Genomic DNA, 23,354 nt, shown 5'->3' on the forward strand with positions numbered 1-23,354 from the left:
CACTTCAAAATCTATCACTTTAGTATTAAAAATACTAGACTTTTGCCTAGAACAGAATTCTAGAGTAGGAACAGAGCTTTTGAGTTCTTCATATTTCACATATCTGTTTCACCAGAATTAAGTCAAAATTGTATAAACTTTTAAATTTAGAAACAGAGATACAGACACTACCAAACTGCTAAACAGCCTCTCAAGGGTTCTAGCCACCATTACATCTCCTTCACCAATTCCAGATGCTGGGTGACCCATGTGCCAGTAATTAATGAGAATCAACAAACGGCAACAGACTTCTCCATCAATTCCTTTTACCTTGTTTTTTAGAGATTTCCTATTTCTAAACTCCTTGAGGTTTTGTCTTCCTTCTCTTTTGACCCAGTCTCTCTCCTTTCTCCACTAAAACAAGGTTCTTCCCTACTCTCTGCATACAAAGTTACTTGCTGCTCAGCCTCCCCTGTAGCCTAGACAGAATTTCATGCCTCATGTTATTGGGACATGTCTAGCTCTGGGCTGTGTGCTGCTTTCCAGACCAACCATCTTCTCTCATACCTTACTGCATTAACATGTAAAGTTAATGAAAGAAAATGTAAACGGTTTTAAAGGAAACATCTGTTTTTTCATCCCACAGTCAATTAAGAGCAGCAATTCAAAGGGAAAAAGATGTAAGACAGACAAAGTATGCAGTAACACTGCAGGAAAGACCATCTCTCCTTTAAGTAACAGGATTTTAGACAACAGCTACAGAATAAACTTACCTCATGCATTGGGCTTTTTCACCGGTTACTATTTTAAGTGCTTTGTTTTCAGGTAAAGTACCCCTGGACAACCTAGCAATGCTGAAAGTGCCAGAACTTGGAAAAATTTGTAGACAGCTCTACATTCATTACCTGTAGGAACTGCTGGGGGTGCTGGGTCAGCTGTGACTGAGCTGGTTGTTGCACTGTGGTGAGCTGCTGCTGATGGTCCTGCTGACTTTGCTGCTGCTGCTGTTGTTGTTGTTGTTGTTGTTGTTGTGTTATTGACAAAGTCTGTGTCTGCTGCTGTTGGGCAGCAAAAGTGGGATAAGCTGTCACCACCTGTCCCATGAACATAGTACTTGGTACCATTACCGCTCCACATGCAACTGGGGCCGTGACAAGTTTTGTTACAAGTTGCTGACCTTGGGAGAATCTGTTAATAGAAAAAGACATTTGGAGACCCTTCAGGAAAAAACAAAATATACAAATCATCACATACACTTAAGAAAGGCTGATTTCTCAAAGTCGTATTTTGCTATAATAACATGGGTTTCAATAAGCCTGCAAACATGTTACTTCGGGCAGTTTAGTTTCAAGGCTTGTATCCATACAGTTGAAACACAAATCACACTAAATGCTTTTTAATGCTGGTTTAGTTCCTTTTGTATATAGTGCAGGTGCATAAGCATACCGTTACAAAAAGTCATCTTAAATATAGGTCTTGAAGATTTACCTGATTTGTCTGTCCTGTGTAAAAGTGGTTACTGCAGCAGCGTTCTGGTTGTTGTTCTGTGGTAAGCTAGAGGGAACCTGCACCACATTTCCTGCTGTTGGCTGAGAAATCACCATAGTGTTGTACAAAGGTGCTGAGACCGTGTTCTGTGACTGACTAGCAAGAGAAGACTGTTGATTGTGTCCACTAAGTACATTTTGTTGATTATGCTGAAAAGAAATTTTGAGAGAGTAAGTTGAAAATAGCCAGGTGCTGCAGCTGTTCTCCTCACTGTCACTGCCCACAGTTCAAAACTACCAGTGTTTTTTTTTCTATTGAAATGAATTCTTAATTCAAAGTACACAGGTATTTCTACTGACTGAGGATTTAGAGGTGGCACTGGACATTGGACATCCTAGTCTGTTACATTTAATTTCTTTTTCTATTCAGGTTATTTTTGCCCTGAATTTTTCAGCTACTTGCATACTGTTTGCTCAAAATTATCTTTTTACTCCTCTAGCATCTCTGTGCTCAACTTAGACTAAAATGTGCACATAATGTCAAAAATTTCTTACTTGAAAGTTTGGAACTAGCCTACTGCTCAGATGGTAAAATGCATCACTAGTCTGCCTCTTCACGAATCTCAAAAAGAAAATATGGAATGTGGAAAAGGGTACAGAGGAGGGAGACCACAGAGTATATGGAGTCTCCATACACATAATGGTCAAATGATTTAGAAGGGTTCAGCATGAAGAACCAGCTTCTGTGGGGAAACATGCTGCTGAGTGCTACTCCTCTTCTAAACTGTTAAGGTTAAATTTACGGTATAAGTTAAGAGCTCTTTCTTTGTTACATTATTAGGTTTAAGGTATAAGTTGAGTGCTGTTAAGCTTTTAGGCCATGTTCTTTTTTATCTTTGCTCTCACTGTCCTTTTATCACATGCACAGAAATACACACACACAACACACTCCCCTAGATGGTTCTCAGTTCACTTCTGTTTTGATTGCCTGGATTTTGTTTGGTTTCATTGCTGCTTGCTTTTCCCTTGTTGTGCCTTAACTGTCCTGTAAGTAGTAGTGTGAATCTTGCCAATGAACTTTGTCGTGCTGCCACTTAGTATTAAATCAGGCTTTTGCTGCTACCTTTGCCGATGATTTTTTTAAGCAATCCCAAGCACTTTTTCATAACAGGGGAATGTCAGGGAAGTTGTTGTGTTTCAGCTGTAGTTTTGAGCAAATATTCTATCCAGAAGAAAATCAGTAATAGAATTTTACCTGTGTTGCAGTACTCTGCAAAGGCTGCTGCTGTATCATGTGTGGAGTACTTATATGGCCAGTGTTCATCCCACTTTGAGTCTGGTTACTCTGAACAACTTGACCTTGCATGTTTATCGGTGTAAGCTGCTGAACAGTTGAAGAATTTCCAGAAGGAAGCTGCACAGAACCAAAGTTGAGTCCAGAAGCTGACTGCTGCAAGAACATCTTAAAAAATTCCACAAGTTATAGGGTCAGTATTCAGAGACTAAACTCTAACTGGTAAGAATCAGAATCCTGATTTCTAGAGTTCTAAACATTAACATTCAATATTTGTTCTTAAAGAAAAAGCACCATTTAGAGACTAACCAGTAATGCAGTCTACAAATGTCTAAAGACAAAACACATTTGAGATGACACTTCTACTTGTAGAACCTTCCACAGTAACACTAAATCAGGTGAAGAAAATCTCTGAATTAGTAGATCCAGGCATAGCACCAAGAAAGCAATCTTCCCTGACAATCAGGGAACCACAATGATTACACTGAACTTTCCAACACTGTTGTAATAAACAGAATTCAGCAGAAAAATATTAGGTTCTTTACAAGAAGTTAGGCCCAAGCCTACAACAAGACAGAATGTGCAGCACTGAAGTATTCTCTCTAGTTTTCACATTCCCGAACAAGGTCCCTCCACACTGCAAGGGAAGGAGAGCTGTGAATCTCTCCTTTTGAGACATGGGTAAGGCAGTTACTGCTGGCATGTTTTCACTAGACATCAGACAACACTGAAAATAGCACACACCAGAAGCTCCTACTCTTTCAACAGAATTTAAGCAACATACTCAATCCTTCCAGCAAGTATTTTTTCTAATCTTTAGTCACAATCCAGACTGAAAATATTAAATTATTTCCTTAAAATGTATCTTAGTTTGAGGTGATCAGATTTTTTTTGTTTAGGTCTTTTAACTAGAAAAACCCAAAGGGGTAATTCTTTTCTTCCAAATACAGCTGCTGAAAAAAACAATGACAAATATAGAAAAATACATACTGATTTAAAAAAAAAAAAAATCAGAAAGCAGGTACTCAGCTGCTAGACTGAGTAATGCATCCTCTAGACTTCTTGTCATTCTGGCTCAGTAGCTCCTAAGTTTACCATGCAAAGTAGAGCCATTCAGTCTGATAGGACAGTTTAAAAAACAAAGAAACATGAATTTAACATCCTCAGAGCTAACAGAGAAAAAACAGATGCTCATCTTGCAGATTTTGAATTAATACTGTAATGGCTGCAAAACTCTGAAAGAATGAACAACCACTTCATCCTTTCATATTTAATTAGGCTAAGTCATAAGCTAGGCTTGACCTGCTCAACACTGGGGCATTTCCAGATATATTCGGCAGCAAAACATCAGGTATGTCTGCAACAGCAGCTTCCGATACTATGGACTTCAGATGTATTAGGCCCAGATGGAAACTGACAGGGAATATGGAGGATCATGTTGTGGAATTAGGTGCCCATGACACATTTCATATTTCTACAGATGAAACCTGCTACATTAACTCACCTGGAGTCCTTGACCATGAACAATTTGAAGCTGCTCTTGAATCTTACGCAACTCTTCCTGCTGCCGATGAATATTTGCCTCTATCATGCGTGTTCTTTGCTCTAGCTGGTCCTTTAGATGTTGCATAGCTCCTAACTGAGCTGAAAACTGAAACACAGGCTGTAGTGCAATGAATAAATTAAAAGCTGAGCAAAAATGACATTTTATTACAAGAGATAAGTACAGTCCTCCACAGAAGCAAACAAATCAAGCATTGCTCTTTAAATTACTCATAAACCATAATCTGAGGACCAATTCACGAGTATGAAAACATCAATAAATCAACATTTAATTGATGCACGAAAATTGGTGAACTAAAAAGTCCACAGCACAAGACATTGACTAGTGTCCAAATCACACACACACATGTAGCCTTAGTAATTTACATGGTACTGTGGATGTTAAAGCTCTCTCATGTTAAAAATTAGAATTGTGCCAGTTTAGAAAAAAAGATGCACCAAGAGCTAAAATACACAAGTAACCTGGGAATACCCTCAATCACAAAAAGCTGAAGGCTGAGCCCATAGAGAAACTATTTGCCACTTCTGTTCTTCCTCAGACATCTGCTACACGCCCCAAGTCAGCATGACCTTTTGATACTTATATCCTGTTCTTATTACACAGAAGCATTTAACAGACCTAGCAGCCTTGTGTTATATGCATATGCCTGAAAGCTGCCAGCGGAGTTGATGGATTTTAAAATTCATGTCCTAAAATATTTTAGCTTTAACAGTTTTTGTATCTATGTTGTTAATGCTGAAGACTATATCCACACAAGTAACAGGAAGGAAAAAATAAAGGAAAAGCGTCAAATTACAGAATTTGTTCATTTTTAGAGAATAATTGGCACCAAAGGACTCCATTTCTAAAAGAGAAATTAACATTATTTCAGAATATAAAAGCAGAGAATTGTTTAAGATGGAAAACACCTTTAAAATCATCAAGGATAACCACTAACCTAGCACTGCCAAGTCCAACACTAAACCATGTCCCTAAATGCCACATCTATACGGCTTTTAAATACGCTCAGGGATGATGACTCCACCAATTCCCTGGTCAGCCTGCACCCATGACCTGAAGCCTGCTCCAATGACTGGCAAGCCTTTCTGTAAAGAAATTTTTCCTAATATACAAACCTTCCCTGGTGCAACTCAAGACCATTTCCTGTCACTCTGTCCCTGTCACCTGAGAGAAGAGACCAACACTCGCCCCGCTACAACCTCATTTCAGGAGGTCTCCCCTGAGCCTTTTCTCCAGCCCAGCATCCGCAGTCACCCTTTTCTGATTCATGTTCCAAACCCTTCACCAACTCCACTGCCCTCCTCTGGACTTGCTCTAGCACCTCAATGTCTTTCTCGCAGTGAGGGGCTTAAAACTGAACACAGCACTCAAAACATGGCCTCACCAGTGCCAAGCACAGGGGAACAGTCACTGCCCTAGTCCTGCTGGCCACACTATTACTGACACAGGCCAGGATGCCATTGGCCTTCTTGGCCACCTGGGCACAGCTGGCTCATGTTCAGTTGCTGCTAACCAGCACTCCCAGGTCCTTCTCAGCTGAGCAAGTTTCCAGCCTCTCTTACCCCAGCCTGTAGTGCTGCAGCGGGTTGTTGTGACCCAAGTTCAGGACCTGACACTTGGCCTTGTTGAACCTCAGTCTATCAATCCAGCCTGTCCAGATTGCTTGGGAGAGCCTTTCTGCCCTCTAGCAGATCAACACTCTCACCCAACTGGGTGTCATCTGCAAACTCACTGATGGTGACCTCAATCCCTTTGTCTGTATCACCAATATATTAAATGGGACTGCCCCCAGTACTGAGTGCTGTGGAACCCCACAAGTGACTGGCTGCCAGCTTGATCTAACTCCATTCACCACGATTCTCTGGGCCTGGCCATCCAAACTGTTTTTCACTCAGTGAACAGTGCATCCACCCAAGCCACAGGTAGCCCATTACTCCAGAAGAATGCTGTTCTCTAGGAGAACAAGACTGTTTAAAAAATGATAAACAATAAATCGAGTAAATCCATACCTGAGTCATTCCAGACTGGAGCTGTAAAGTTGCAGGCTGAGATATTGCTGGCTGTGTTACTGGTTGTCCAAGAGACTGTGAGCTTAAAGACTACAATTAAAAAAATTGTTCCATAATCATAAGAGAATGAACTTCATACTTGACATAAAGTATTTCTTTTAACATTTTTAACGTATTTTAATAAGCATTCTGTTTATGAAGTGAATGTCTAGAAACTCTACAGTTTTTAGAAGAAATAAAACAAAGCTTATATGGATTTAGTAATAGCTTTTAAAGGTGAACTCCACTGTTTGAGTACAACATTTTTCTCTGAAGTTACCTGACTGCTCAGAGATGATCTTCTTTGTGCAGTCTTTTCATGACCAGATAAGCCTTGCCTTGGAGGAGTGCTAGTGTCCACTGTCATTTTAGTTGGTGTTGCTGACAATGTTGAGAGTAAGAACAGAAAGAAACACATTAACTGTTATTTCAATTCTGTAATGCAATAATCTAATTACAGGAAGCTTTTAATGAATAAAAAAACTGTTAAGGTTTGGACTCTTTTTTTTTCCCCTGACTATCCACCAATAGTGTAATCTGATGGATTGAAATAGGGGGTACTAGTCTCTGATACTGCACTCCTAGAAATAAAAGTCTTATTCAGAGTAGTCTGCAGATCTCTGAACCATCAAAAAGGGTATTTTCACTTGCACACTTCTCAGAAAATGATTATTAACTGCCACTAATGCATTTAATTAAATTAGGTAGAGAAAGCCTTCATTAGGAAGGCTATTATATTTTCAACAGTTGGTGCTTACATGAATGATCCGATACTGCAGTATGTGAAGATTTTCTTGAACTCCTGGAGGAAGCAGAAGGTGTGGGGCTGGTATCAAACCTTTCCAGTGCTTCTTTGAGACTCACTGTATTTATGTGATTGTCAGATCCAGAGTCCTGACTCTGAAGAGATGCACATAAATAACAATCATTTATCTAACCCAGTACACAAAGTATATTTCTGTTAGAAACTATCTCAGACCCTTTTGTTTCTTATCAACCCCCTTACACAGGTGACCATGCACAAGTGTTGGCCTGGTTGACAGCTATAAGCTCTGTTTCCATTTGAAAATCCAAAGCTCTATAATCCTAGAAACCAAAATGCGCGCAGACTAAGACCCAAACTGACTACTGAGCTGACCTCCTTCTGTAGCCACTGAATTGACTCTGAACAACAGTGTAATGACTTAACTGCTTATTCTTTTGAGAAAGGATGAGTTCCACTAGGAGCACCAACAGATGAAACTTGTGAAACTGCCAAAGGAAAACATTTCTGAACTGTCAGACTAAAAAATATCAGATCATCTCCACAAGCTGATAAGACTCATTGAGCTTCCAAGCACATTAATTCAAAATGATTTTTTTATACTTTTAAGGAGAGGGACAGAGTCACACAATTAAACAGCTCCTACTTTCTTATTGTGAATTCCTTCTTGGTGTGTTGACCCTGGTTTTTCAGATTATGGGTACTTCCAGTGAGGGAGACCATTTATTTAGGAATCCAACACTGCAGAAATCGTATCTTAATAAAAACTTATGGGTGCTACTATGTTGTAACTACATACACAATAATTCCTGAAATGAAAAGGCTGTTATAGGCAGAGTACAGTTAAACACTCTTTCTAGACTTCTTTGACTATTTTCAATAGTCACATTATTTAGAGATCAAATAATTATTTGATTACTTCATTTTGAGACAAATGGGACAAAACACTTCTTGCTTGTGTATTATTTTAAGTACATGAAGATGTAAAATAAAATTATATAAAACACTCACTTTATCTGCTGTTATCTCTGGAAGAGATTCCTCAATACCAAGTTCTCGTCGTCTTTCTGCTCTGACTTCTGCATAACTAGAAGAATAAACCAAGGATGACTATTATATTGTGGGATGATTTAAAAAGTACACCTCAAAGACCAAACGCCTCAAACTCACATTGCTTATAAAGTTTCCCAGGAAGTTTTCCAGTGATTCTTCACACTGCTATAATTTCTCTACCCCCAAAATACGATCAAGATAGCTCCCATGCCAGTAGGATTACTTTAAAAAGTAACCTACCTTACAACAGTGTGCGTACAGACAATAAACTCTGGCCTGGAATTCCACTGGTGATACGTGATATAGTAATGAGTTTGCAGCCAAATCCATTGTTGTCCCTTTGTAAGGAATCTGTAGTAACATGACTTCCCTTTCCCATACTGCATTACTGTAAGGATGAAGAATAAAGTTTACTGTCTTGCCAGGTTGTAAATACTCCAATTACATAAAAAAGAACATTATTGCCCAGGTTCATATAGCCCAAAACCTTGTCTAAATCCAATATAAAGACAATGACTAAGAACAGGTTTGAAAATTTTCTACCAATTTTTCCACTTATTAAATATTATAAAGATTTTTAAATGCTATTGGAAGAACTGGAAAAGTATTAGTCATAGGGCTGTGCACTCCAATTTACCACAACAAAACCCCAGAACTGTAAGATAAAGTTAAATCTGTTTTGTAGTTCTGTATTAAAAGAAAAAAAGGATACAGAACAGCAGTATAGTAATGTCAAGTGAATGGGAGTAAAGCCACTTCACTCAAAATATCACAAAATTTCACCAGAACAGTTGTACAATTTAACAAACTTGCTCATTTTAGTGACTTAGTTGTACTCACAATGCTCATGACATTTTGCCAGATTATCTAGATCGTCCACATGATAATAATCATAGCCCGATGTTCCCAAAACTTCAAATGGAAGATAACCTATTATTGGAGGTGCCCTGATTAATAAAAAAACAATGTCATTTTATTTTCACACACATGAAACAAACCAGAATTAATTATATAAGCTTTCTTGTTTACAGTATGTGCTCCAAAAAAAATTTTAAAATTGAACCCAAAACAAGCCATAAGTAGTTAATATAGATTAGTGAACTTCAAATACTACAGCCACCACTGATTCAGCTGCTACTGCTACTACACAGAAGGAAATGCACCTGTGATCCAAGAATAGGAACTTCCATTCCAAGCTGTGCCTAGATGTGAACTCTTCGTTGGGTTCTTCAACAGTGCACATTTCCTTAAAAGGAAAAAAAAATAAAAATCTCTTAAAACTGCTCTACTCTAGTACCTAAGCTCTTTGAAAATTCAGACATACCTAAAGTTAGTAGATAATTCCACAGTAGTTATGTTATTTTCAGACAGCTTCATTGGTTTTGCTTGTTTAGACGCACAGTACTGAGGCAGAATCTAATCTAAACTGTGCCAAGATGATGCTCGGTAGATTTAAATGGACTAACCATGTCATGAAATAAATTCAGTATCTACAAACACAGTAGTACAAGCAGAAATTCATAGTTTTTGCAGCTATGCTTTTAAATTGTAACACCCAAAAGAAGAGATGAAACATTCCCACCAGACAGTCTGATAATAATCTGTGTTTACAATGGGTAAAACCCAACATTAGTAAAATGGTCACATTACTGAGTTTAGGAATACGATTCTTCCCTTTAGTGAACACAAAGTACTCTATATCTCTTTGAGTGCATGGACATGTACTACAAATAACACACTATTCTTATATTTAGAACTCATCAAAAGTAAGAGAATGGCTGTATTTCCATTACAACAAAACTTTAAGGTATTCTGCTCCAATGTATTCAGAGCAAGTCAGTGAACTTCTACAGTCCCCTTCAAGAAAGGTAAAGACACCCACGGAGTATTGTGCCTCATGCAGACAGAGTCACAACACCACGCTCCCCAAGCCAGCCAATTCTTTTGCAAACTCCTCTACTGCCTTACAAGAAGGAAAACGGATGATGAAATACATGCATACAGATCCACCCCTCAAATAATTACATTAAAATTAGAGATAAGTAAATCTTTCTTTTTTGGATACCTGCACACATTTGTCATTTGTAGGGGCTTGCAATGGTATTCCCAGTACCAGGAACACACTGCAATCTACTGATGATCAGGTACAAGAGTTTCCTAACGACTGCAATGTGGAAGCTGGTGCTACACTGGCAGAATACTCACAAGAAGTGTGGACAGAGGAGCACACTGCTGCCCTGCAAACATCGGTAACTAAAGTAGTCCTGCAGAAAAATACAGTAGAAGACCCACAGAGGGACCACCTTTCTTTTCATTCTTTCAGGCTATAATCCCAAGAGTTTAACTGGATACTTTGCAGCTTTTAGAACAGGTCTAAGTTTTCTTTCTATGAAAGGAAAAAGTGACCATACCTAGGCAATGTTTTTTCCTCACTTTCATCACTGTAAAATCTAAAGACAATGACTTAGAAAATGGTGGAATGATGGATGAATTAGATGGAGGCAATGAACTAAACAACTCTGGGCACAAATTTATGACTCTTGATGCAAACTCCAGTCAGCAAGACTTAAGCTTCAAACCTGAAATTACCCCTAGAACCCAAAGCTCATCTACTTTTCTAAAATTACAGCATTTAATAAAGCACCACTCAAAGTAAGAGAAATGACAGAGCAAGAGCATATCCTCAAGATATACTTTTGATTTGTTGTTTCTTTTGATCTAATTATTTTGGCACAAGTCAAAACGAAAGTAAAAATCACTGAAGTGCAGGCAGTAAAACCACAGTAAAAACATCATGGTTAGAGAGGAAATGGCAGCAGGTTAGTATCCAATTACTCAATGCATTTATATTAATGATTTGCAGATATTCCACTGTAAAATACCCCTGGGCAGAAGCCAGCTTGTTCAACAAGGCGTCTTGTTGAAGTTGTCAACAAGGCATCTAGAAAAGAAAGGACTTTCATTTGTAACAAAAAGTATTCTGGTAGAATCCTTCTGGCTGGATTAATCTGGCCTTCTTGCTAGGATGCAATCTTCAACTAGCCAAAATGCAGGACAAATGTTTTAAAGAATGTGTACAACCAAATGCCTTCACTAGGGAGCAAAACTTGTGACATGTTTTGTTGCAAAAGTGGTATGGTCATATGCATAAAATAAAAATGTGATAAAGGTACAAAAAGCATTGAATATCCTGAGGAAAAAAAAAAAAGAATCCAGAACTGTATACCAACTGAAAGAAAGAGAATAAGTGACAGATGAGCAGGAAGGTTCTACCTTAAATAAGGCAAGTAGTGAAAACACACATCTCCTACTGGCTGCATCACACATTTGTTAGTGAAGTTACTGGGATGGTAAAATTCCTGACATACACTCATTTGCTAAAGTCTAGTCAATGCTGTCAATGTTAGCCTCAATAATGACAAAATGTACCACAAGTATAAACACGTATTGCCAGATTAAGTCTTTACTCTAATGTAAGTCTTCTTCAAAAGATTTCCAAAATAAACAGCATCAGTCGAAAGTCTCAGGAGGATCTTAAAACTTTTCTAACCTGGAAGCTTCCTTTGGCATTAAGGGCTCAGAGGTTCAGCTACACGAATGAAACTTTGGCCAGAATATATATAATCTGTAAGGCTTTAGCCTGCAGCAGACTGAGACACTTAAAGATCATAAATGGATGTTCCTCAGCTTCCAGAAGTAGGAAACATAAAAGTTTTACAATGAACTGTCAGACTTTAAAAGACAAAAGCAATTGCAAATGTCAGGTTGGTCTTTTTTCCACAACTATTTCATGAAGCAAAAATTCCACATTTAACATCTCTATCAACTGTAGGCATAACAGGAGGAATATTTCTTAGACCTGCATGGGAAGAAAAGTGTCAGATGAAAGACTTCCATAGCTTCAGAAAAAACAAATTTTCTCTGGCATGGAATCTGGAGAGACAAAATTCCTATTCAGCCTGACAGACTGAATAAATTTATATGATTTCTCCACAGGCTCCCTACTATGCTTTTTGAAGTGCAAAGTGTATAAACCATGTCTTCAGAAGCTACCACCAACAGTCTTCAGCTTACAACATCAGTGCTTTAAACTTAAGAGGCAGAATGTTTAAATGTTCAGACAAGAGATTAACACTGGGCCACATACATTTCATGGCATTACTTTACAGCAGACTATCCTGAACCTTGATTCATATATTTGTATGAAACATCTAATCAGAATCACAATCACAGACTATACTGTACTGCATCCAGAGTATTTATTTTGACCAGTTTATTTATTTTCTCTATGGAGAGAAATAGGATTATACTTACTGAACTACAAGTATCACACGCATTCGATTCTACATTTGGAAAGGCACCTTCGCGTCAAGCAGCTAAGCAAAATTTTAGGTTTAAACCACTGAGTCACTCAATAACTGCACTGAAACAAAAGGTTTCTATTACCTCAAACCCAGCTCTTCATTACTGACAAGTAATGTAAGCGTTCATTAAGCCCTCCAAGACTCACTTCTGTGTCAAACTGCAGAAAGACCACCAGCAACAAAAAATTCACATCCAAGTTTCAACTAACATCAGTCATTTGTCCAGTGGAAAGTGGGATCTCAGTGTAATCTTTCATATTGTTTAAGTTCATCTTGCTAAATTATACCCCTGTGGACTTCTTTAAAATTTATTTCTTGCATATTTCTCTTTTATATTACTATTTAAAATTAGTGTTCACCATAACTTCGATACTTTGCATAAAACTTAGCCTATCTGAAGTAAGAAACAGACACTTTCATATCACTGAATTCCTTCTGGTTTTCATTAATATTTTAAATGTTCTATGCATTGTCTCTGAAGTTTTCCCATTCAGAGTCCATTTAAGAATGATATAAAAGTGATTTCATTTGTACATACCTTGATAAACTGAGGTGTGGCTAATCTAACTGTGGCTACAAAGCAAACTTTCTCTTCATATGAAGGCCGGTGTGATCTCTGAATAGTTCCTTCAAAACCATTGTGCGCTGAGTTGGGAACTGAAGGCAGAGGAGATGACAACACAGATGACAGTGTAAGTACGGAGGAAAATGGCAGTAACATCAGAAGAGAAGCGGCCCAATATTTATCAGTGGTTTGCTTGTAACTTAACAGGCATTAAGAAAAATGCTACATATCTACACTTATATGCACAGGAATAGTACCACAGTAGTAGGAGTAGTTACATAATAGTAATGGGAACATGACCATCAAGTAACTTTCTCGAAGAACTAAAACTACAGTTAATATGATTTTATTACTGACATTTTTAAGAAACTAGTAACAGTTCTTATCCTTGCTAACTGGTAAAAATGACTGGATTACACATTCTTCAAAAATATCTTTAAATTTTATCTTTTGTATCAGGTTTTGTTTACTTCTTCTTTTGAACTCTTGAGGTAATTATTTATTTTCCATCATATTTAAGCAACACATGCTGAAGACATACCGAGTGACAGAAGAATCAAAGGCACAATTATGGAAGTTAAAGAATCAGGATACTGAGCTGAAAACAAATTCCACTTACTGAATCACAGAGATGGAATCAAAAGGAGGCAAAGGACAGACTAGACCTCAAAACAGATTAACCTTATCTTTCATTTTCAGCAGCTACCAGTTTAGTTTATATTTACTAAGGTCTAGAGAGGGTGATTTTAAAACACTGTGAGGCTTTTCAAAGCCTGACTGGTTTTAATACAGCTCTGGATTAGAACTCCTACTGAAGTTTCCTCATGCCATTTCATCTTACGGCTCCTTGCTGTTTTCATCAGAAAGAAAACAGGCAGTTTCTTTAATATTTATCTTAGCTCTAGTCCTATGTTCTTCAGAGTTTGTCTTGCCTTGTAAGTTAGATTTACAAAATATTTTGGGCTCTTATTGCTCTGCTCTGAATTCTCCAACTTCTTTACTTCTGACAAACAAGTATCAAAAACTGGATGAGGACATGCAAGTGCTAAGAAGTGCAGTGGGATTGATTTGGACTATATTTTAGAAAGGCTTTTGCATTTTCCCAGCTTGGTGGCTGGTCAAGGTGTCTTGGTCTTGTTCAGTTTACATTCCACAATAAGTTCTTTTCTTAAAGGATTGCTATGTAGCAGGCTGTAACCATCCCTGTTCATATAGTTGGATATTCCTAAATGGAGCAACTTGCATTTTTCCTTAGTCAATTTTTCTGAGTTTTTAGCCCAAAATAATTTCTTTTCTAAATTTGGGGATGAATTCTACTCTTGTTTATAGTGGATTATTTCATAACTGCAAACTACGTTCCATTGTTCATAACATTAATGAAAATACTGATCAAATCCAGAAGTTGTCAATTAAAATTGCACTTTGATGGTGAACACTGGTAACCTTTCCCATCAGTTTCTGCAGCTACTCTCCTGCAATTTCAATTAACATGTGCTTCCCTTACACATTTGTGAGAACAGACTATGATAACAAAAACATTCAAAGTCCATCATTTCTTTGTGCTTTATCCTCTTATCCACACTCTGTTATTCTTTGGTAGAGCAAGCTGAACTGATTTGATGCTACTTCTACCTGAAAAATCCACAATGGTTGCCATTCTCCTGAAAATTCTTGTATCTGACACAATTCCCTGCTAGCTTCCCAAAACTCAGTAGTTTAATTATTTATTCCAGAGTATTTCCAAATATTGAATTGCTACCAATAACTCTGTGGTCTCCCAGCTCCTCATTCCAAGACTAGCACGATACTTGCCCTTTTCAGGATTGTTTTGCATCCTTCGTATAATATTACATAACTGCATTTGCATTAAGACTCAACCTCTTCCTATTTTGTGAGACAAATACTGGTATCAGATAAAAAACCCTACAGATTCACTTACAACATACTGGTTTTTTCATAATGTTTTTGGGTGAGCTGTCTAAGAATCTACTTACTGATCACACTGCAGAACCCACTTGGACAAATAAACAGGCTTCTTGAGTAAACAGTCAGCACAGCCTGGCCAAACAGATTAGAGATGCAGTACAGAGAAAAGAGTACTATACATAACTAATAAAAATAATTTCAATGGAAGGGAGTAGGAACTCAGTGAGGAAAACTGAACGGCCACCCACTCATCTGAATGGTAATTCCTGTCAAGTGAAAGCACAGAACTGAAATGGGGGGAAAACCTACATTTTCCTTCCCAGTTGCCTGTGTGATGAGAACTGCAGGTACTCAGTACCACTAATCTTCAAGTTAGTCACCTGCTTAAATATGGCTTATGCTGAATTAAATTCAGACTCTATTGTAAAACACTTGCTTAAATTTCTCTTACATTCTTTTAAACCATGTTTTACAAAATACTACTTCTCTTCAATTGAAAGCATTAAGCATAATTACTACACAGACCTGTAATACCTGATAGGCAGTTTTTCTTCTTTTCCATTACACCAAGATAGAAGTGATAAAAGTGCTTCAAGATCTTCTTTCGAAAGCCTGATTTTAGTTCACCTACATTTTGCACCATGATCCCAAGCCAGTTTAGCTGTGGAGCTGCCTACATATTCCACTCCAACACTGCTGAAATTACTTACCATGATTCAAACACTTGAAATTTCCTATAAATTTTACATATTCATATGTAGGTTGCTCTTTTGGATCTATTGTTCCTCGCAGCATATGGCAACAGAATTCTAGCTGATTTTTTGCTAGAAAAAAAAATAAACAAAGTAATAAGCTATATGCTTGATGAAGCACACAGGCAACATGAAATGGAAAGCAGGAATAATTAAGCTGAATACATATTGAGGTACTGTAAGTGTAGTGATTACAGCTGGCTACAGTGCTACCTTGGAGTGGCTACCTAAAAGAGAGGCTAGACAAGATTAGGAGAATAAAGTGGGTATTTATTAAAGGCCTTCAAGCAGGCACACCTTGGGCAGTCAAAAGCCTTTCAGAGGATACACACAAGATGGATGATGTTCCCAAGTTTTTCAGACAGATGTAAGTTTGGTCTATTTACATACCAAGGGTTAATCCTCCAATTACAACTTCAGGTAGTGAAGTCATATATCCCCCCCAGTTTGCTCTCCCCCGCCCCCCCCAGTTCACTTTTGTTAATACTTTTGGAGGCCTGAGGCTGTAGGGTGTTCTTGAACCTCAGGCCTAGAGGGATTGTTTTGTGTGACCAAAATGTCAAGACAGTTAACTTTATATAGAGTTTAGAGTTATACACTAATGCAGAACAGGATTTGAAAAATATAAAGGCTAAAATCTTAAAGCATCAACAGCATCTGCTTTTAACCAGCATGACAGAAACTAACCTAAAGAACTCCTTAAGATTTTGTGCACGAAGGGTTTGCATATTAGTGACACAAAAACCTCTGAGAACTAGAGCTGTATTAAAGAAAATGCCCGGAACTTAAGCTCACTAAAGCACATGCTCCTGAACTCCATTAGGCTGCCATGTATTTATATTTGCCAACTGCTAAAACTGTCTAAATAGAAGCTCTGTAAACAATATGAACATTTTTAATACACAGGAAAGTTAAAGACTAAAAGGCAAAATAACTTTGAAAATTCTGCTCTAGAGCAGGGGTGACACAAAGTAACACTTCTGTTCTTCAGGGCTGAAGTATATGTCTCTGCTTAAATAACACTGGAAAAACTGATCACATAGAATTCCAAGCAGACAGTTTTAACACAACAACTGTACTGGTTTTATCTGGGATAGGGTTAATTTTCTCCATAGCAGCTCACATGGTGTTTTTGATTTTGACTGGGAGAGTACTGCTAACACAGGGATGCATGTGGCCATTATTGCTAAGCAGCACTAACACAGTGCAAAGGCCTTCTCTTTATCTCACTCTGCTCCACTGGTGGGGAGGCTGGGGGTGCACAAGCAGCTGGGAGGGGACACAGCAGGGAGAGCTGGACTAAGGGATATCCCTGCATGCCACTGTGCTCGGCAATAAAAGCTGGGGAAAGGAAGAAGGGGGAGACATCTGGGTTTATGACATTTGTCTTCCCAAGTAACCATCACACATGACAGCCCTGCTTTCCTAGAGATGACTAACTGCCTACCAACCAGACGGAACAAACTAATTCCTTGTTTTGCTTTCCTTGTGCAGACAGCTTTTGCTTTCACCTGTTAATCTGCCTTTATCACAACCCACAAGTTTGCTCACTTTTACTCTTCTGATTCTTTGCCCATCCAACTGAGAGGAGTGAGTGAGTGGCTGTGTGGGGCTGAGCTGCCCACAGGGGTTAGCCCAAAATAATTACTTACATTTTAAGTATTCCGGTGTCAAGGAATCACTTTCCAGCAGATGAGAAGACAATATTTTATAAATTTCTGAATGTTCCCCCTCTGGGATAAAATTAAATACACTCTGATCCACAAGATCAGACTGAAAGAAAAAGATTTAATAAGCATTAATTCAAGATGCAGTGTCACAAAGCATACTATTTTAATGCAAAACAATTCCACAGTTCTTTACTGACTCAACAAAGCCACCTGCTGGAATACACATCAGTATTTTGCAAGAAAAAAACCTCACTCTGATTTGCCTGCCCCATGGGGAGTGGTAAATGAATTCCTTGCTTTGATTCGCTTGCATACATGGCTTTTGCTTTACCTATTAAACTGTCTTTATCTCAACCCAGGAATTTTCTCACTTTTACCCTTGCAATTGCCTCCCACGGAGGGGTGATGAGTGAGCTGCTGGGTGAGGATGAGTTGCCAGTTACCGTATTTTATAATCAGTTCTGTAGCTATGTACACAAAACTGCGAACAACAGAGAAGGATGCAGCAAAACTGAACAACTTATTATATGCATAAATACATTTGGTTAAGTATTCAAAAAAGAGGAATCATAAAAAGTATGTTTAGAATTCATATTTCGCACCTAAAAGCCAAGAAAAAATGTGCCTCTGAGAACCTGGTAAATTCTACTAAAAGAAAAAATAAAAATCACAATTACCTGCATATTTTTAAAAATTCTCAGACTGTTACCAGGTTAAGAGAATTTACTTTGTCTCTTACCACAGTAAGACAACTAGCCTTCAAAGAGAATTTGTCCTTCTCTTCTAGGAAAGCACTCAATTTAACTCATCAATTGTTCGCACTAATTAATTTGCCTCACTTTAGAATAACATTATTCAAAGGAAACTTTAAAAACTAGAATGTTGCATGTACCAGTGAGCAATACCACCCAGATTAAAGAAAATAAAACCAAAAGTATATACTGAACTTAAAAAGCAGAACCAGCAGCAATGTATTTATCAGTGCTTTGTCAAGAAAGAAGTAAAAAACTAGTTTAAAAATTCCAATTATTTACATCTCTGATAGTACTCTTCTGACTCATGTAGAGGCTGTGAACTATAAAGGGTCTCCTGCAATCAACTGTGTTACTGCAGTTATATTGAAACTGATGCTAGGCACTTCATAATCCTTTTTAACTAACAGAGTGCTGACTGCATTCTGCATTTCCAAAGGAAATCTTTATTATAGAAGACAGACCAGTAGGAAGAAGTTGTGCTGAAGAAAAAACAGAAACATTAAAACAAAGCATACATCTGTCCTACAATGCCAAAAAGGCCAACAATTAATTAGTACTCATGTCAGAACACCAATCAACCACAGACAAACCAATATGCTACTGTAAGCAATTTGTTACTTACTGGCAAATGTTCAAGTAAGGGAGTTATACTTTCAGACACATATATTATATTTCCATCTGTCATAATTGCTAAAAAAAAACCATCAAGAGCCTGAAATTAAACATAACGGGCAGTTAAATAAAAAAGAAATAGCACACTAGAAATGTTAAAACTATATTCAATACACAAAATAATACAGATCAACTTTAGTTTAGTTTATTACAGAAATGGAAATGTCTTTCCCTACTAAAAATCCCTAATCTTGTTTTTACACTAAAAGCATTACAATTTCCATACTATTCTGCTGCTACATAATCAGTGGTTTCAGAAGCACATACATATATAGACAGACACTGTTTTCCCCTACTCCCACTCTGCCTGCCTGCTATTTTTAATTCTGTCACCATTTTAGACCTCAGAAAGCTCATAAAAATGAGCTAGAGACAAAAGCAAGATGTGGGAAAACTATGAGAAGAACAATAAAAGAGCCAGCTAAATCAATGAATTTTAGTATTTAAAAATCTCAGTATTCCCAATCTCAAAGAACGAAGCTTGCAGTGAGATTTGAGACTTGAAACCTGTTAGATACAGTTCTGACTGCCTTATCTTCTACTGAATTCAAATTTCTTTCCTCTGAATACAGCACAACATTTCAGTTGAAAGCTACCAACAAAAGCAGGACAGAACTGTATTTCTAAACAGGAAATTTTAAAGCTCACATCTTTGAAAAAACTTCTTATATCAGAGAATATTTTTAAAATTTTTAAATACCAAAACCCAGAACTTTTTTTGTACCTGTGCATCAAAGCAAAGGTTTAACTATGGAATGAAAATAAAAAAATGTTTGTTAATTTGTAATATTTTTCATTTAAATGTTATTAAAAATCGTTTCACTAACAAGAAACAAATGTCTTATGCTCATTTTCAATGAAATAATAGCTTACACTTAAAGTTTCTTTCTGATATTTTTGCAACTATTCATGTAATCTTCAGCAAAATAATGCTTTCACACCAGTCTTGGAAAACATAGCAAGTAAAGAAATTAAACACTTATCCATGTAGCTTGACAGCAGTTAATATATTATGCCTTTTTCATAATTAGGATTTTAATTTGTGCATAACAATTCTTTCTCTAGTACCTTCCTTATGTTGATAATTTAAAATACCCACTTGCACAGTAAACACATTCATTTACTGACTCGCTCTTTTACTATGTTTATTTAATTGAAAACGTAGCTCAAAGAAAATCAACTTTTTTGAAACAAAATTCTGAAACTGAATACATAGGTATTTTGATGATTCATCTTCATGAAAACATATAGTTACAACCCAAACATGAGAATAAAAATGTATGCCATCAAACTGAAAGATTTCATAATGGAGTAACTCCTGGTGAGGAAATATTCTACTGCCAAAAAACCAGAAATAATATACCTCTAACATTAACTGTGTGAACTCTTCATTACTAAGGAATGTCGGTTTCCAGTCCTGTCGAATTTCACTGGCATCTGATTGTGCAGTAATTTCTACAATCAAACACATACACAGTATAAGGATTAATACTTCCAAAAGCCATTTTTTCCCGTTAAGCTACATATACACAATTAAAAAACAGCAGAAAGTTCTCCAGTCTCTTCTGTTCTTCATTCATTACATACAGATATTGTTCCTTAAAAAGAAAATAAATGTCTCCTCTCATGTAATAATTAAATTTGTCCTCTCTTTCCTTCAATCAGTTTGTGCTACAGTCCTGTCAGACTTCAAGGTAATACTAAAGTAATGGACTTTGATGATGAAAAAATACTACTCTCCTCTGAGACGATAATAAAATGTTTTATTATGAGCGTTGTTTACAAAAATTTAGAAAGCCAAAATTCCTGATCTGTTTATGTCATTAAAATGGCTAATGCTCAAGTATCTCGGCAAATCCTTGTCACTCTCACCCTTGCACAAAAAAGTTGTCATTGTCCTTTCTCTTCTTCCTGCTCTTTTCTGGTTACACTTAAAAAAAGAGTTTTTCAACAAAGATTGTTAAGTGCTGTATGTCAGATTCCACTCTAGAATTCCTGCCTGTTACAAACACACAGATGAATTTGGATAATTAAGTAGGGATTCCTGCAGGAGTTGAGAAATACATAGATTAACTTCCATATACAGGTGAGAGAATCAACACCTGCTAAGCAAAGCCTGACCCTGGGTTCTGAAAGTGAAGCTTCCTTATCAACTTGTTGATGAAACGACAAGAAGCGAGACCCTCATGGCGCTTCAGTTTAGATGAATAAAAAGGGCATCACAGAAGTGCTGGTTTTAAGAACAATCTTGGACAAGCAGTCAAGTATTTAGTCAAATCAAAAGAACCAAACTAATTATTTAAAGTTTTTGATCTTTAAAGGACAAATCTGTGCAAAGATCATAAGCTAGAGTCTTAGTTCACATGGCTTAAAGAGCCAGAAAACCTGGAACTGAGTTAAATAAGCAAAAGCCTGGAGCAGACTGCAATTTTGTTTACCACATTGAAGGGGGAAAACTTTACAAAAGAGCTTTAGACTTAACTAAAAGAACAGTAAACAACAGCAGTGTCATGCAAGACACTGGCCAAAAGTGGAAAGCTGCAAGAATACGTGAAAAAAAACAATCAACAAATAAGACTTTCCAATCACCAGATCTCACAAAACATATGATTCATCAGGCTCTTCCAAACTGTTTTGAAATGGTAGCACAAAGCAGAAAGAGTGGGCTGAAGAATAAAGAAAACTTAAGTATAACCCCAAATGTAGCTTTTCAATCAGCACAAAGATAACTGAGCACTGAGGGGCAAGTCAAAGGACATGAAAATGAAAAGCTCTGCCACCGAAGTGGAGGCAAAATTCCAGGAACTTCATGCATTCATTCCACAGAACATAGATAATCTTCACTTTAAACTGGGAAAGTCTGATTCATTGGCTCATTCTGGCCCTTATAACCATCCTACTTCAGAATTAAAAAGGCTGTCTTTTGCATTAGAATGGATTTATGCTAAATGAAAGCTGAAGTTCATGCCTTTAAGAAATCATTCTGAAATACCACAAGTACAGATGTTCTTTTACATTTTCCATCACTAGAGCAAGTATGATACAGGCAAACAGCGCCGAAGTAACTGAAAGAACCTGTTTCACTTGGTACCTCCAGAGAAATGCCTAGTTCTGTCAGAAGGTTGCACTCATAGATAAAGGTCACATTCCTGAGCTAGGTAACAGAAGGAAGAGCACAACCAAACTTGCAAATTAAACTTCAGTCTTCAAGTTCTGTATCTGAAGTAACTCTACACCAGCAATGAGAATTCTCAATAGAAATTGTTAGCCAAGCCAAGATCTGTACCATTTCCCTGTGGGTTGTAGGAGTATCAGTCTACTACCTGCAATTATTCTACCTGCAGCAAAATTCCTCAGTATTTACTAATTTTAAAAATTTATTGTTTACAAATTCAAAAAAGATGGCAGGCAGTATTAGTCAAGGAGAAGCTACCAGTGATACAATTTCAGTGTGTTTAGCCTCCTGTATTTCCCCAGTGAGAAATGGAATCCACATTGGCCAACAACCAACTCAGACAGCTCATCTGGAGGTGGTGCCAGAGTATCAAGCTTGGATAATGTGGAAATAGTCCAGAAAGAACCAGAAGCAATGCAGTTAAATCCTGGTGGCTGAACACAGTAGGACTTCAACCATAAAGCAGCCACTCAGTTCTGAACAATCCCCTTATTGCTAGGTCATTCAGCTTTATTGTAATCTCCAAGCACTTCAGGAGATAGAATACACTTCTGAACTTGGCCAACACTTTGTCCAAAAACATTTTAATGTAAAACACTGCACAGCAATGCCAGTAAGCACTGGCAGGCAGAGCTTTAAGGAACTTAATATGATATGTGCTGTCACACAGAGCTGCATTTTGTCACATCAAGTGAAAGACAGAAGTGCCATGCCCTAAAAGGCAACCATCATCAGAGCTGCTTTTTGCCCATTTATTTAAAAAAAAAAAAAAACCTCAGAAAGCACTCTGAAGAAAAGAGTAGGACTAGTGCTGCTGGCTGGCTGACACACATTTGTTCTGCATTCTATATTTTATGTCAGGAATCACCTATACAAGACAAAATAATTTTGAAACAGAACAGAATTTCACAAAGGCCTTATAACCTAAATAACTGAATTTTATAGAAGGGCTTATTGCTTTTCTTTTTGTAATGAGACACATATATCTCAGAAAATTAAAACAGCATAATCAATATTTAATTGGAAAGAAAACCCCAGAACCTATGAATTCTCATATGAATTACACCCCTCTCCTTTTTCATTTAACTTATGTTTACAGTTTTAATAGCAATATTCAGTACACATTTGGTGTTACTGAAAACATAACACAAATGGAAGAGATGTGCTAGAGCATGGAAAAACATTTCTCATACCTGAAATTGACACACATACTGTTGATAATTACATAACTATTCATCCACTTAACAGCTTTACTTATCTTATAACCTCATAGTTACTTCTTTTGAC

At 37.3% G+C, this 23,354-nt stretch overlaps 1 protein-coding gene across 8 annotated transcripts in view; it reads right to left on the bottom strand.

The window, feature by feature from the left end:
* Positions 1-23,354, bottom strand: part of CLOCK (clock circadian regulator) — a 65,643-nt gene that overhangs the window by 4,759 nt on the left and 37,530 nt on the right. For 7 of the 8 annotated variants that reach the window (XM_066185756.1, XM_066185759.1, XM_066185755.1 and 4 more), the window contains 16 exons: positions 20,256-20,347; positions 18,843-18,932; positions 17,448-17,568; positions 15,754-15,867; positions 13,091-13,209; positions 9,352-9,434; positions 9,029-9,135; positions 8,429-8,576; positions 8,147-8,222; positions 7,131-7,272; positions 6,653-6,753; positions 6,334-6,423; positions 4,265-4,423; positions 2,722-2,928; positions 1,468-1,676; positions 885-1,167 (listed from right to left, as the gene is read on the bottom strand). In XM_066185756.1, the coding sequence (XP_066041853.1) occupies positions 885-1,167; positions 1,468-1,676; positions 2,722-2,928; positions 4,265-4,423; positions 6,334-6,423; positions 6,653-6,753; positions 7,131-7,272; positions 8,147-8,222; positions 8,429-8,576; positions 9,029-9,135; positions 9,352-9,434; positions 13,091-13,209; positions 15,754-15,867; positions 17,448-17,568; positions 18,843-18,932; positions 20,256-20,347 (2,141 nt within the window). The remainder of the gene's footprint in view (positions 1-884; positions 1,168-1,467; positions 1,677-2,721; positions 2,929-4,264; positions 4,424-6,333; positions 6,424-6,652; positions 6,754-7,130; positions 7,273-8,146; positions 8,223-8,428; positions 8,577-9,028; positions 9,136-9,351; positions 9,435-13,090; positions 13,210-15,753; positions 15,868-17,447; positions 17,569-18,842; positions 18,933-20,255; positions 20,348-23,354) is intronic. The other variant, XM_066185763.1, reaches the window with a different exon arrangement.

This window comes from Chamaea fasciata, unplaced genomic scaffold (assembly GCF_029207755.1).
Source record: "Chamaea fasciata isolate MVZ Bird 193981 ecotype frontalis unplaced genomic scaffold, bChaFas1.0.hap1 SCAF_6, whole genome shotgun sequence".
NCBI lineage: Eukaryota > Metazoa > Chordata > Aves > Passeriformes > Sylviidae > Chamaea > Chamaea fasciata.